General features: G+C 40.0%; 1 protein-coding gene across 1 annotated transcript in view; it reads right to left on the reverse strand.

Moving 5' to 3' along the window:
- Nucleotides 1–15,226, reverse strand: part of akap6 (A kinase (PRKA) anchor protein 6) — a 220,964-nt gene that overhangs the window by 135,202 nt on the left and 70,536 nt on the right. Inside the window, exons 12-13 of the mRNA XM_026151733.2 lie at nucleotides 7,369–7,465; nucleotides 5,432–5,634 (exon numbers count right to left, since the gene is read on the reverse strand). Of these exons, the coding sequence (XP_026007518.2) occupies nucleotides 5,432–5,634; nucleotides 7,369–7,465 (300 nt within the window). The remainder of the gene's footprint in view (nucleotides 1–5,431; nucleotides 5,635–7,368; nucleotides 7,466–15,226) is intronic.

Raw genomic sequence — 15,226 nt, forward strand, 5'->3', positions numbered from 1 at the left:
CACACAACCGTTTCGCTGCGCGGTGTCTCTGCTTGTGTGTGTGTGTGTGAGTCCTAATCCCCGGTGTTGGCCGTCCTGTCGTGGCGTTATATTTGCTGGTATCAGTGTATCTTCCACTTGCTGCCTAATCCAACCACCCCGGCTCTGATATTTCCTGACATTTATATGAATCACCCCTCTCTAGATGAACGGACAGAGAGAGGGAGGCGAGGGAAGGGACAGAGCTGGATGATGAAGGCAAAGATGGAGCTTGAGTGAAAGAACGGTACAAGGAAAGACATCATGAGTCAAAGAAGGTTGTGTCAATGTAAAGGTCTGCAGGGATTTAAACTGAGAGGAAATCAGAGGAGAGACAGATATCGAGACTTATGGATGGAAGGACAGACGGACAATGGAATGGTAAGGGATAATGAAGGGATGGAAAATTGGGGGGAAAGTCATTATTTTCTATCTTTCATTGATGAAAAGAAAGAGCATGAAAGTCAAAAGCAGAATAAATAAAAATCGCACCACGGAAAGACAAAAAAGTCTTCAACCTTGTCAGCGACATATGTTTCCATCAATAACAACAAGCTCTTATGAGCACCAAGAGACACACACACATGCGCTATTAGTCTTCGGAGGCTTGTTAAGGCTCAGCCTAATTTTATGACCTCACACCACACCTGTAGTTGCTACGGCGACCATATCAGCTAAGAATTAATAGAGGGGGAGCGAACAAGGACAAAATGCTCTGAGTCAGAAATTGAAATTTGACAGAATGAACGACGCTAAAGCAAAAATATAAACCTTCAAGTTTCCAAAAGTGCAATGCAACTTATATCAGCTGCCTAAGAAGCAAGTCAGTCTTAAGTGATCAAGCTTACTTGAGAAAAATGGTAAAGCTGCCATGAATCTGACTTTTTTTTTTTTATTTCAACAGAGCATGGTAAACATGGTGAAATCTTTCTGTTTGTGTTTTGATTACATGGCAGAGATCATAGCTGAGTTTTTCAGCATTTAGTCGATTATTTTTTGAACTTACAACTAAAAATGAAATGGCACCAAAGCCACTTTAATATTTGCCACAAAAAGGCAAACTGTGTTCATATGAAATGCTCCTATGTTAATATAAATGGTTGAATGCTAATAATATAAGTTCAGCACTGGAAAGCACCAGCATTTGTACACTGGAAACAAAACCAGTTACCTTTTGTTAATGCACTGCTCATTGACTTGGTTGTATCCTATATAGCCACTATGAAGTCCTAATCACACAGTATTGTACATAATGTATAATAGCGCATTATACATGCATTTGATGGGGTCACTTGTCACTCTGTACCCTTTACCACAATTTGTCAACATGCAATGTTAATTCTGTGAAGGGGGATATTTTAACCCACGTTTGGTGCTTAAACCTCATGAAATACCAAATAAGAAATTAAAACTAAGCAGCACAGTGAAAACAAAGTGACACCAAGTGCAAAACCAAAGCTCACACATCCAGGGAATAAGAACAGAGGGGTATTTCACCCTCAAATTATGTTACAGGTTATTTTTACGTTTAAGTTGTTGGCTCATGACCAGATTTCTATATTTCTTCTTTTAGAAAAACTGTTACAAAAAGTTAAGGAATATTATGAGTGCTGTCACTATTTGCTGCAGATGATAATGCATTTAGATAAATGTGTCTAATTATATGACATATCCAGCTGCAGAGGCACCAGCAGCCCACAGAGAAGCAGTCACAGTCACTAAATTGCATGCTAACCATCTCGAGCCGGGTGTGAAATATGTCATTTGCCTCTGCTCTTAATTGCACTAAAAATGAAGATTAAGAGGATGAATTATTGATACAAGTTGGTATTTAATCTTTTGTAATGAATAGTGAATCCGCTGGTTATAAATATTGTACAAGGCTTCATAATTTGATAAATTTATTCCAATTTGCCCTTTATTTTGCCCTTTAGTCAAGGTTACGTTCATTTAAACTCCCTCTCTCTCTCTCACACACACACACACACACACACACACACACACACACACACACACACACACACACACACATGTAGACACTAATAAATACTCATGGCCACTACTGCTCTGAAAACATGCACAACAAATGAACTGCAGTGCATCTACCTACCCTCTGCCCTTGGTCATTGTATCATTCTTTTTTACCAAGGCCCATAAACACAGATGCATGCAAGCATGTAAACAAAATGCCCTTGGTTGACCTTGTTCCCTCAAAACACACACACACACACATGCACATGTGTGTGTAGCAGTAATTAGGCCATGCATCTGATTGTCATTAAAGAGCACTGGCAGATAATGAACACACAGTAAAGCTAGATTATTTCTTATTTCCTGCACATTATCAAGCTGTCTGATGGTGCTGAATTCATGTGACTTGTGATAATAAAAAAAAAAGTGAAATGTTACCAATTATCCATAACATTAAATGCACTGAGCAAGCTACTGAATCCCTCTGCGCTCACATTGCTGTGCTTCCTGATCACAGGTATATACAGCATAACATTAAAAATATGTGGCCATTAACTTTGAGATCTACTTGTAGCTAACTTTGGAGATATCTACTCTACTACAATGTGACTTTTAAACATTCCCGAAAGCCGGTCAACAAGAACAGCAACACACTGGAACGCACCGGAAAGAGCTCAGGTGTTGTCTATGATGGTCTTATTTTCTTGTTAAAATATACATCAAAATACAATACAGTCTTAAAGTGCAATATCCACTCGCGTGTGCTGTTTGCTCAGAACTGAACATGTTTGATAGATCTCATAGCTTTGAGGAAAGTATCTGCTGAATGCACTACACAAACTCATCAATCTTGCAAGAATCATCGTTTTCCTTTTAGGTATCACCAGATATGAGGCTTGCTACTGAGTTATTTTGAGGACCAACAGACAAAACTCTGTCTCTAACGTCTTAAGATATTACCTGGAGCTGTCTACATACTTTATATGAGATTTACCTAACAGGGCTAAAAAATACATCTGTATACCATGAAAATACTGGTTGAAATTCTGCTGTTAATGAACTTATTAATTTGACGAGGTCTTGATGATTCCATAAAATTGACTTCATTATTTTAACGAGTCTTCATTCGTGTTTGACTTGGGAAGAATTCACTGTTTTCGCTGTTAACTTGACCCTAGTCTAGACTTGAGTTGAATGTTCTGAGAATAAACTTAGGCCTGGCTTCAATGAACTGCAACTTAGTCAAAAAACTTGTAAACTGGACTCCTCCTGAATAAGAAGGGGTTTGAATCATTTTAAACTCAACTCCAACTTGCATTGAATAACTTTGTTCTTGACCTGGGCTCAGGTCCAGGTTTCATCCTTTGTACCACTAGATAAGGTTCACTTTAAACTTGGCTTTTACTTGCCTTCAAATGCTCGCCACATGATTTAAGCTTGTCTCCCCCCACCCCAAAATAAATCGTGAAATATAATTCATTTTAAGTAGAAGTCACTAGCTGCTGTTTCTTTAGCTTTTAGTTAATTTAATTAATGTTTGTTCCCACTTTGTCTTTTAGGCCCCCCTTTGTTGAGATTGAGTCTGGTTTTGCTTCAGCTTGTTTGTCAGTTTGCCATTTTACCTTCATTTGTGTTTGTAACAAATGTTCTTGTTAGCTCTCTCTCAGGACTCTCATTGGACTTTTTAGTAATCATTTTTCATATTTTATGCAAAATCCACTTTCTATTTCTTGTGTCTTTCTTTCAACATTATTGAGGCTTAAGTTATAATTTTAATGATATTAAGTGACAAATAATATACATTTCTTATTATTATAGCAATCCATACTGTGAATGCAATTCCAGTGTATTTATATATTTATATTAATTAGAATTTATGTGTGCCTGGTTGATTTGCCTGTATATTTTTAGAGCAAAAAAACAAGCCCCTAGCATTAGTCAGCTAATGCTAGGGGCTTGTTTTTTTGCAAAGGTAGCACTCCACTCTGTTGCTAAATATGATGAAATCCTTAAAAAAAAACCAAAGAATGACATCACTCTGGCAACTTTTATCTTTTATATATAGTGTATGGTTTCACCCAATCCAAAGCACATACACCTCTCTATGTAGCTGCTCATTTTAGCACATGACTATAGGTTCTACACTGGCACAAATGTTGTTTTGTGGGCGGACAGTCGACCAGAAAGAGTTAAAAGCACCACTGGTTACAACACTGGAAGTCAGATTGTCTCCTACAGATGGAGGATCTTGCAGGATTTGTACATCGGTTAGTTTGGGTTCATTGTTCACCTGCCCAGAACAGACACACACTGAATAATTTAAAATATCACAGAAGTATGGGAAACCTGTGATGCTGACATGCCTTGTGTGTGTTTGTGCTCTGAAGCAGCGAACAGTAATAATTCAGTGGGTTCACACCTTAGTTTGTTGTTTGGGGGTTTTACGGATCAAAGCATTAAGTGCAGAGAGAGATTCACACAGATAATGAATGGACTGTTAATGTGCTGTGGCCAAGCAGCTAATGGACACACACACACACACATACACAGGAAAACACTGATACGCATACATACAAAATTACACTTTCACTATAAGATGTACACAAAACACGCACGCACACAGAGGTGGTAGCTGGCTAATGGCTGTCACTGTTGACTGATCACAGTGATCAGCCTGCTGCAGCTCTAATTGCAACTAAACAATCTGAAAACAACCAGAGTCAGGTTTGCAGGAGAAGAAGGAGGGGAGCAGGAGAAAGAGAAGGAGAGAGAAATACAGAAAATAAAACAAGATGAAAGTGATTCAATGAGAATGAGGAAAGAATGAAAATGGATCAAAGGAAGGGAAATGAAAGCCCAACAGGTTGGAAAGAGGGAAGAAGGGAAGGACCTGTTTACAAAAGGATATATCCAGAGCAGAAATGAGTAATAAACTTAATCAAGGAAAAATTTTTTTAGAAACACTGCAAGAAAATGGGATAAAACAGCTGAAGGTAGACGCGTACAGGAGGGAAGAAAAACAAGGAAAAAATGTGATAAAGGTAGAAGAAAGTTAAAGTCTGAGCAGATGGACAAGAATGAAGGTACTAAAGGTCAGATAAAGAGTTTGAAGTGTAAAATATATATGAAAAGTTTTCAGTATTCTATTTTGACAAGATACTGATGTAGGCTTCAGGCAGCTTTTTTTGCACAGTTAAGATCCAAATTTTGGGACTGCCAGGAAATAAAAATGAAATTTATACACTGAGCAACTGAATCCAACTGTGTGTGTCTGTGTGTGTGAGAGAGAGAGACAGTAAGACAGAGGGATAATAGGGATCAACCAGGGAGGAAATGGAGGGATATGAATCAAGGAATAAAAAACAAACAATAAGCAGATGAGCAGAATAACCGAAAGCTTCGAAGCTAAACAGAAAATAAAAACCACCGCTGCTATTTTTACCTTGAGGCCGTCTGCTGGGCAAGAAGGCAGCCAATTGGCTGACGGGTCCCCTGGGGCTGTGAAGGGCTCGTGTAACTGGTTGGTATAGAGGAGGCGGGCCTGGATGCAGCGGAGGGCGCGGAGCATCCAGCTATGCTGGCGCCGGATCTGCCGCTGGAGCTGATCCCATTGGCTGGAAACCATATGGAGGATATCCTTCAGACCTGGAGGGTGACAGACATAGGGATAAAATTGAAAAAATGAGAGAGAGCCATGGATAACACAGAGAAAGACAAACAGGGAGAGGATAATAATGAAAGAGAGAAAGAGAGACTTGGGATAGTTACGGTGAGAAAAATGATACCCATAATTCCATTCCTCTATCTGACTAAAGAAGAGCTTTTCTAAGACCACAATATCTTTTAAAAAACTTTTAAATCCACATTATGTTAAGTGAATGTAACGTCATACTTTTATTTTCATCCTTAAAGGATAATTCCGGCTTATTTCGGCCTGGAGCGTTTTCCTTTTAATGTGGCTTTTGTGGCTCAGAAAATGACATTTTTTGAGTGCTGCAGGTATCTTGCAACAGCTGCTCTGATACGAATCTCTACAACAGAGTTGCAGAGTGCAAAGTGTGTACGATAATGGGAACTAAGCCAGGTTGAAATAAACGCTAATTATCCATTAAATCGATGGGTTACCTTTGAAACACCCCTACAAAACATAGGTCATTAGTGACTACATTCATTTACGCTTTTCAGAAAGTATAAGAACAAGGATAGTGGCAATGAAAGTGACGCAAAGGCAGGTTTTTATCGTTATTCAGACTTTACAAAGGTATACAAATTCTAATTCCTGGAAGTCATGAATATTTTCTAGTGTATATAGTGATAGATTTCACTTCCCAGTTTCCACCCATAGGCCTGTTGGTATCCTTAATCTTTAAGCTTTTTTTCCTGTGTTGTAGGCTGCAGATAGGCTGCATGCTAACGAGGTGACAAATGGCATTAAAATCATGGGTTTTATTGTCTTGGCTGAATGATGATTCGAGTCTCTAATTTTGCTACAAACTAGAGGTCCCTCAGGAAAGTCTCCAGATATACGGTTGCATAATAACATCAAAAAGTGATGCAAATGACCAAACCATAATCAGTCAAATTTATCACTCATGTGCTCGTGGTGACTGTAGTCTGGTTATTCCACAGAGTGTACGCCACTCTGACACATTTCTGCTTCATGAAAAAGCTAAAAAGGTTTTGGAGCTTTTAGAAAGTGGAGCACCTTCCTCCATCTTCTCTGTCTTCCCTGGAAATCTGGCCCTGAATAACTGAGTTCTGCTGGGATGTTCATTAGAGATCAATTATCTCTGCACATTTTGATTTTCTAGAAATCTGATACATGAGTGGCAGAACAATCCCCATCATCGGACCATTTTCATCAAAACCTCTTCAGAAATCTGTAGTTCAAGTTGTTTAGTTTGTAATTATTCATCTTAGTAAGTCTGTTATGTTATCAAGTTGGTAAGCAACAAATATTCCCAAATCCCAACACACTATTACTGCTCAGATATTTGAAAACAACACAGCTTTCTCTCTTTCTCGGTTCTCTCTTTTCCATCTTTAGCTTCAAAAATTCTGAAAAAATACGCCATTACTGTATACTCAATGTTTCTTTCCCCTGCCTGCTGCTCTTCTTTTCTTTTTCTCTTTCCTTCGTCTTTTCTCCCGACTCATCTCATTCTTTGTCTTTATCTCTCCCAGTCTCTCTTTCGGCTACATTCATATGAGGTCTCCTCTCTGAAGGTCGCTCTGTTAATCCAAATATTAATAATGAATGGAATAGGGTCGGGGCTCCATTATGGCCACCTGTGTGTGTGTGTTTCAATGTGTATCCTGTTATTGTGTGTGTGTGCATATTTGATATGTGAAAGAATATGAATACGTGCAAGAAAATACCAGAATGGTGGAAGGTGATGATGGTGAGCAGCGCTTTGCCTTCCTCCATTATGCTTTCCTTCAGAGCGGCGCGACTGTCCACGTTTAGCTTGAAACTCTAAAACACACATAGAGAAACAGATGCAGATCATCACCAGAATCCAGAGAGTTCATCAGACAAGATGAAAACAAACCTGCATTCTTTATAAAGTCCAGCAGGGCAGCGACTCCAGTGATTGTAAAAAGAAGTGTTTCATGTTTCTAATCCTCAACTAGATATATCACCTCAGGTTTCTGCTGCGTTTGTAGTCTAAATTGCTAGCTTTAAGTATCACCTAATAGGGCATGATATTCATTTTACAATGTCTGATGCTATTTTGAGTAAAACAAACAACATAGGAGAGAATTTTGGGTGTGGCTACCTTGTGAGTGACGGTTACTACTGTGCAGTAAACTTCATTTTCTTATTAACATGGTTTAAAAACAACACTTGACTGTGAAAATCATTTTCTCTCTGAGAAGGGTAGCAGATTAACAAAGACAAGAAAAAAAAGCATAATTGTGGTAATGTAAGCAGGAAACACACAAAGAGAAGGGAGGATAAAAGAGAAGCAAAAACTAAGCTATGATATGGGTGGACAGAAGGATGGACGGATAGATGGATGGATGGAGGCACAGAGCTGCCTGAGGCGATGTTGGGAAACACTCCAGTCAGGTCTCTGAACACCATTATAGCCTTTTTTTGATCTGATGCGTATGTGTGTGTGTGTGTGTGCGTGTGTGTGGATATGTGCTGTTGTATTACTCATATTTTGTTACTCATAAATGTGTTTACACTGTTGCATTTTGGGAAGTTGCAACATTGACATGAGGTAAACCGTGAGATTTTTTGTATGAAATCTTGGTTTAATAATAGGACACCGTGAGGTACAGGCTAAGGTGATGGTTAGTTGTCCTTAGGAAGAGAATGCAAGTCAATGTCTTTTGAAGTGATAAAGACAAGCTTGTGTGTGTGTGTGTGTGTGTGTGTGTGTGTGTGTGTGTGTGTGTGTGTTTGTGTGTGTGTGCGTGTGTGTGTGTGTGTGTGAGAGACAGCCTCAAGGTGCCGAGGCCTCACAATTTAACCACTCCTGACATCCTGCTGTGCTGCAGTGGGAAATGCTGCACGCACACACACACACACACACACACACACACACACACACACACACACACACACACACACACACACACACACACACACACACACAGTGCTTTCGAGACACACACACCCGCGGTGTAAATGTTTGTATGTGTGTATTTGTGATGCAGTCCGATCAGCCTGATCTCAAGAGAAATTTGTACACTGCACATGCTGTGCAAAAATGAAAACACGATTTTCATGCAACATAAAAAATAACAGTAAGAAGTGTAGTGTGCATTAAATGGAAACAATACTCATCAATATATTGGGGAAAAATCCTGAAAGATCAGTGCATTAAAGCTGCTTCTCCAGGTTGTGGTAAAGACACGTTGCTAAAATAGGATAAAACTGGGACAAAAGACACAAGATGGCAAAGGTCTTGCAAATCTATCTCAAAAGTTTTAAATCATAGCAAAAAAGAGAGACGGTGAGAGAAAGAGGACTGAGAGACTGTGTGGTGGGGTTTTTTCAGTCCAATGAAATTATAGTTAGAAACAGGATAAGAGTGTAAAACCCTTTAAAGAACAGTGATGGCAGTAATAACTGGTTGAGATACAATTAAGTGTCAGGTTTAACTGACAAAGTCCAAAAAGGCATTCAGTTAGTGGGTTTGGTTAATAAGTGATTCTAAATTGCCCATAGAAGTGAATGTGAATGTTGTAAATCTGGCTCTAGGTTGTTACTTTGGTGGGACTTGAAATCCTTCATCCGTTTCTCCAGAAAGTCCTTGGTCTGCTCTAGAGCTCTGCTGCGAACTGGAAGGCTACTCATGTGCAGTGAGTTCATGTGCCACTCAGCAGGACTGCAGTCCAGAATCAGAGTTCACTCTGAGACTGGGAGACTTACTGAAGATACATCTGATCAGTTATTTATTATCACAAATAATAAGCTATAGTATTAGAGGTAACATTCAAGAAAATATGAGTGAACTCCCACTGTTGCCACATATATTATCTAGTTCTGTTGGAAACACTGTATTGCAAACCCTGCTAAATAGCAGACAGTGCGAACTCAGCCTGTGACAGTCCTGCCATGAGGGATGGGCAGGTGATGGCATCAGTCAACACATGACAAGGTCAGACCGCCACACCACCAATATTTATGGAGTAGGATATACACAGTTGAGACAAATGGGATAAAGTGTTTTAACCCTCTCACAGGATTATAGCAATGTATGTGGAAAAGAGGATTAGCTTCATCATAAAATCATTCAGTGTCACCTCAATAACCAACTCCTTGATTGATACAGATGTTTCCCAAATATCTTGACGTGAATGTCGGATCATCACGTGCCAAAAACTGAATCCTCAACCCAGGATGTGTTAGTTCCGTGCTTTAGCCACAGGTTTACACTAGTGTAGTTCTTTGTGTCGTATAAAAACCACACATCTCCGGCTTTAAAAGGATGTGAGCAGATAGCGGTGAAGCTGTCCTGCACATATTACATTTCACAGATAAACAATAAAGTATCTCTTGGAAAACTCAAACCATCAACTATACTATCTCCTCACTGTGCTCCCAAAAACACATTCATATATCAGCATTATCCAAACAAAACATGACTGTCTGCTTTCTGCAATCATTACTGCCTTGCAAATGTTGTAAATTACTCCAAATCTCACGGCTGATTGAGTAATTTTACAGACTCAGCGGCCACTCTGCCCCACTTAATTTCCAGATAAGCTGGTGAAATACCTCACAGCTAATAAACATAAAATACATCTATCAGCGCTACAGAAAACACAGCGTGACTGTCTGCGTCTCTGGGATAGGGCTGGGCTGATGTTAGGAATGAATTAGGTTGTGCAGATTAGCCAGGCTATCAGAGCGCGATCGTATTTCAGCGCCTTATTCCACAAGCGATTCGGCTCAGTTTCCTCCGTTTAATATATGGAGAGCATAGAATCGATAAGAGTAGAACAGCCAACCATCAATCACACCATGATAAGGCATGCAGAGCAGCTCTGCTTTTATGCATGTCAGACAGCGGGCTTTAATAAGAGGCTGTGTGTATGTATTTATGTGTGTGTGTGTGTGTGTGTGTGTGTGTGTGTGTGTGTGTGTGTGTGTGTGTGTGTGTGTGTGTGTGTGTGTGTGTGTGTGTGTGTGAGTGAGAGAGAGAGAGAGACAGACAGACAGACAGAGAAAAGGAGGGAAGTAGTGTAAAGAAAATAAAGACTTACTTTTTTGACAGAAAGAAGAGAGTGTGTAAAAGTTATGGATTACAAAATAAAAGACACATTAGCTGTGACAAATTTCATGAGATAACTCTTTCAAAGGTTTTATTTTATTTATTTGTTTTCAGGAATGTGTATTGTCAGGAGGGATAAGAGTGTTGCGCCTCAAAGAAATCAAAGCTACCTCAATGTCTAGGATTGTCTACACAGAAAATCTCAACCTCGACTTTTATCAGCAGGAAGTAGCCATCAAAAAACGGTGATATTTTACTAAAAACCACTATAGATGGGGACTTTTGTAATTGCTACATACAGTATAAAAACAGATGTGGTGAATCTTGTATATAATATATTTGGTGGTTCTATTGCTTGTAATAGTTTTCTTTTGGGTTGATATTCCCATAATAGTTTTGCTGTGTTTATATTCTCATGTTATTTTTAGTTTTGTTCCTGTTTGTAGTATTATTTTGAGCTTTAGTTTAATCCTGCATCCCCCGTTAAGTCTCCATCTCTGTGTTAGGTGTTCTTTTGTTACTTACTTCCTGTTTTACCTAGGCAGTTTGTACTGAGTTTAGCTTCCCTTCTCTTGGTATCCCTGATTTGTTACTGCTAAGATTCCCACCATTTGCCACCTAGCGTTCACATCCTTTGTCACACCCTCTCTCTCAGCTGTGTGTCCTATGGAAGTCTGGGAAAACAACTTTCTGTCTTCACCTCTGTAAATATTTTACTGAAGAATTTAATGTCCGCAGTCTCTGACTCTGGGTCATACAGAATAAAAAATGGAATCTGTTTTGTAATTCTTGGTCATACTCTCAGAACAAATTATCCATAGGATGTTATTTGGGTAATGACTGGTGATTGACAAGTCAGTGACCAAGCAGTTTCACAGTTAGTCACAGTTTGTTTGAAACCAAGATGGTAGCAATGAAAATGTTGAGGTTTGGAAATGGGACTTAAGAAACCAATCAGTGATATTACGGTACTGTCTATGGTAAATTCCCATCTGTTGCTTCCCGCCTTTCTTTGTGTCTTTTTAGTAAATTAACAGGAATTAATAACTGCGCACCAGCAGCAATGAAGGTTGAGATAAAGCAGCGAAAGCTAACAAACAAGTTATCAAGCTGGTGCAGAAAGTGGACGCAGATGCTAATAAATACTTCAATTTAACTTGAATTTAACTTTACTTGTCAAACAAATTATTTGATATTATGGCTTTAAAAATCTTTCTTCTTTGTTTAAGGATATTTAGACCACACAAACACATGTTCAGCATCTTTGGTTAATGACATCTGACAATCTATGTTGAGTGAGAAAAATAAGTAAGTAAAGTTTATTTATGAAGTGCGTGTCACAAACAACAAAACAGAGTAAAATAAATAAGAAAATGAATAACAGCAAAACAAAATCAGCAGCATCGCAGTTTAAAAGTTAGAAGGTGAATCTGGAGACTTCTCAGCTGCTGTGGCTGTTGGCCTCATATGTTATGACTCCCCGCTCTGATTAACATACACATTGTGCAATTGAGAGGTGAGCTGCTTCAAAGCCTGGATGATCAGATTACCTGTTAGCATTAGCATATTAGCCTGAAGCACAGAGTAGGATGGCCTCAGAAGCCTACCTAATATCATTTAGCTTTTAGCACTGCCGTATTAGTGAGGCGCTAAGAGGTGTGCAGTGCTGATGCTGAGATGACATTGAGGTTTGACATTGAGACGGTGTATTGAGCTGCACTGATCAGACACACACTTACAGCAGACAGGCTTGGGTTGATGAGACAAGATCTGATCAAAGAGTCTTTTTAATAATGATGATCAAATTGTCTCCATTCATACTGAGCTGACAGAAACTATAGCAGTATGACTGGATCCCCTGGGGGGGGGGGGGGGGGGTTTATTCACCCAGGCCTACAATCTCCTTTGTTTTCTGTAGATATGAATTTTCTTGCACACTTCTTTCATGTTAAGCAATGAAATGCAATTCTGTGTTACATTTCTTTCTCTCTTTCATTTTTTTGCTACTTCCCTTTATTTTATTCTCCCTACCTCCCTCATACGGCTTGTTCCTCTTCCTGTCTTCATCTTCATCTCAATCTCTATATTTCTTTTTCTCTTCTTCTCACTCTCCTGTCCGCCTTCAGTCTCCCTCGATCGTTATCTCTTCTTGAGCCCACTCTATACCCTCCTCTTGCCCCTCACTGGTTTTCTTTACCAACTCTCTTTCTCCTCCTTCTACTCCCCTCTCTTCATACTCTCATACTACACCTACAAGATACTGGATACATATAGAAATACGCTGTGTCGAACTGAACTCCAAGTGAACCAAAATGCATCCCTACAAACCACCTGAGAATGTTCAGTCCAGTCAGCGATAAGATGTGTCTGCAGTGGGAGCAACAACAGTAAATACAGAAAGAGTGTATTCTGGACTATTGGAAAACACAGAATTTATGTTAATTACATGGCTAGTTGTCTAAAGAGCTTGGAAAGAAAAGCGTCTGGACTTCTTTAAGTTGCTTGAAGACATTTCACCTCTCATCCGAGAAGCTTCTTCAGTTCTAGGGTCAAATGGTGGAGAGTCCCAGATTTAACTAGCTGGTCCCACGTTCTCATTTTAGGTTTGACAGCGTTTTAGTAGGTAAAAGTGAATGCTTTGACATGAATTGAGCTGTGGTTTGGGGAAGGCCTCGAAGGGGACTGGCAATGGCTCCCAGGCCTGGCAGATCCCCATGCACTAAATAGAAATGAAGGAGTTAAAGAATTGAGAACAAGGAGGGAGGGAGGGGCACGTAAACGAGAATGAGCTGCTTGCAGAACTGGGGGAACCTATGTAGATGACAACCGGTGAGCGTGTTTGGAGGTGTGGTCCTGTTCCTGAAATTCCGATACATAATCTCCAATTAAGCCCTGTGGGAGTGTCCCCCCAAAAGGATGATGGACCCCCTGATGATCCTCTACCTAATCATACGAGCCAAGGTGTGAAAACGGGTGTAGGTCACAGTCAACCAAGATTTCAGGTGAGCTCATTGTGAAACCTGGCCCCACCCTATTATGTGATTTCCTGAGGTCAGATGGCCCAAGATGTGAGTGGGCGTTAAGACGTCTGGGGAGGGATCTCAAAACTGGATTATAGATGGTAGACAGTTGGTGTCGTGAGCCACCGCCTCCGTTCAAAGATGGTCGCTCACAGTGGACGTAGATGGCTTCTTTCATTCCTCATCTGTCTTCTCTGTCCAAAATGTGAACATTGGCATCCTCGAAAGAGTGACCTTTGTCCTTTAGATGCAGATGGACAGGCATCTAAAGGACGGCTGGCTCTTCTATGTTGTGCCATGCGTTCATGAAGTGGCAGTTTGGTTTCCCCAATATAGAGGTCAAGAGCTTCTTAGAGTACAATGACCTGGATGACTGAGAACCTTCACAGGCATATTCATGGCTAGTTGCTTTACACATCTATAGTACCTTCCCGTACTGAGAATAGCCTACATGGCTACAGTACGCTACAGTACATTTTTCAGATCTGCCTTCAAAGTGTGTTTTTGTCCCATCTCCCTCCCCTCACTCCAGCTGGTCGCAGAAGATGGTTCAGACATTGTCAGAGCCATGTCCCCATATTTGCTGTGCAACTACTTCCAGGTTATTTTGTTTACCACCATGATTATGATTAGTAACACCCTACTGTCAGTCCAGCCAAGGAAATCTGTGGTCTTAGATTTGTTTTTTCATTGGTGTTTGCTTCTTTTTTCATTTACTACAAGCAGCTAATCCTCGTCTTCCTGCTGAAGTGGATGAAGGCATAGGGGTAGCCTCAAAGTCAACTGTGGTTGATATTTTTGTTGTTTGTTATCTGAAAGATTTCAGATGTTTTGCTGTTATTTCAATGCTTCAGTGGTGATGGCGAGCTAAATGAATATGTTCTGAAGTGGTGGCCTGTTAATCTTGCACATTATACTTGAACACAATCTCAGACATTTCTCTCTCTCCCTCTCTCTCGAGATATATATATATATATATATATATATATATATATATATATATATATATATATATATATATATATATATATATATATATCCTCCCCTTATGTTGCCACCAGTAGTGTGTTACTTCTGGTAATGGGATTCAAAGGCCTGGATCGCCCATCAGACCCAATCAATAGGCCTTTCATTGGCCGCCATCTCTTAGCGCCTTACAAAGAGCAGCCTGTGTGTGCGTATGTGTGTTTGTGTCTGTGTGTCTGTGTGTGTGCATGTGCATGAGTGTGCGTTAGTGTCCTCTTGCCTCACTGATCTCCCCGGGGTTCCGGAAAGACCTGTGCTTATTCGCTCCACGCGCCCTAAAACACACATATAGTCACACACACACACAAACACACACACACAGACACGCCAGCTGGACCAAATATTCAATTGGGAAAGCAACTCCACTCCACCCACTGCTGCCCTGGAGCTGTGTGTGTTTGTGTGTGTGTTTATGTGTGGCACAGAAAGCAATATAGAGAAAGAGAGAGAGTGTGTGTG

This window comes from Astatotilapia calliptera, chromosome 19 (genome assembly GCF_964374335.1).
Source record: "Astatotilapia calliptera chromosome 19, fAstCal68.1, whole genome shotgun sequence".
Taxonomy (NCBI): domain Eukaryota; kingdom Metazoa; phylum Chordata; class Actinopteri; order Cichliformes; family Cichlidae; genus Astatotilapia; species Astatotilapia calliptera.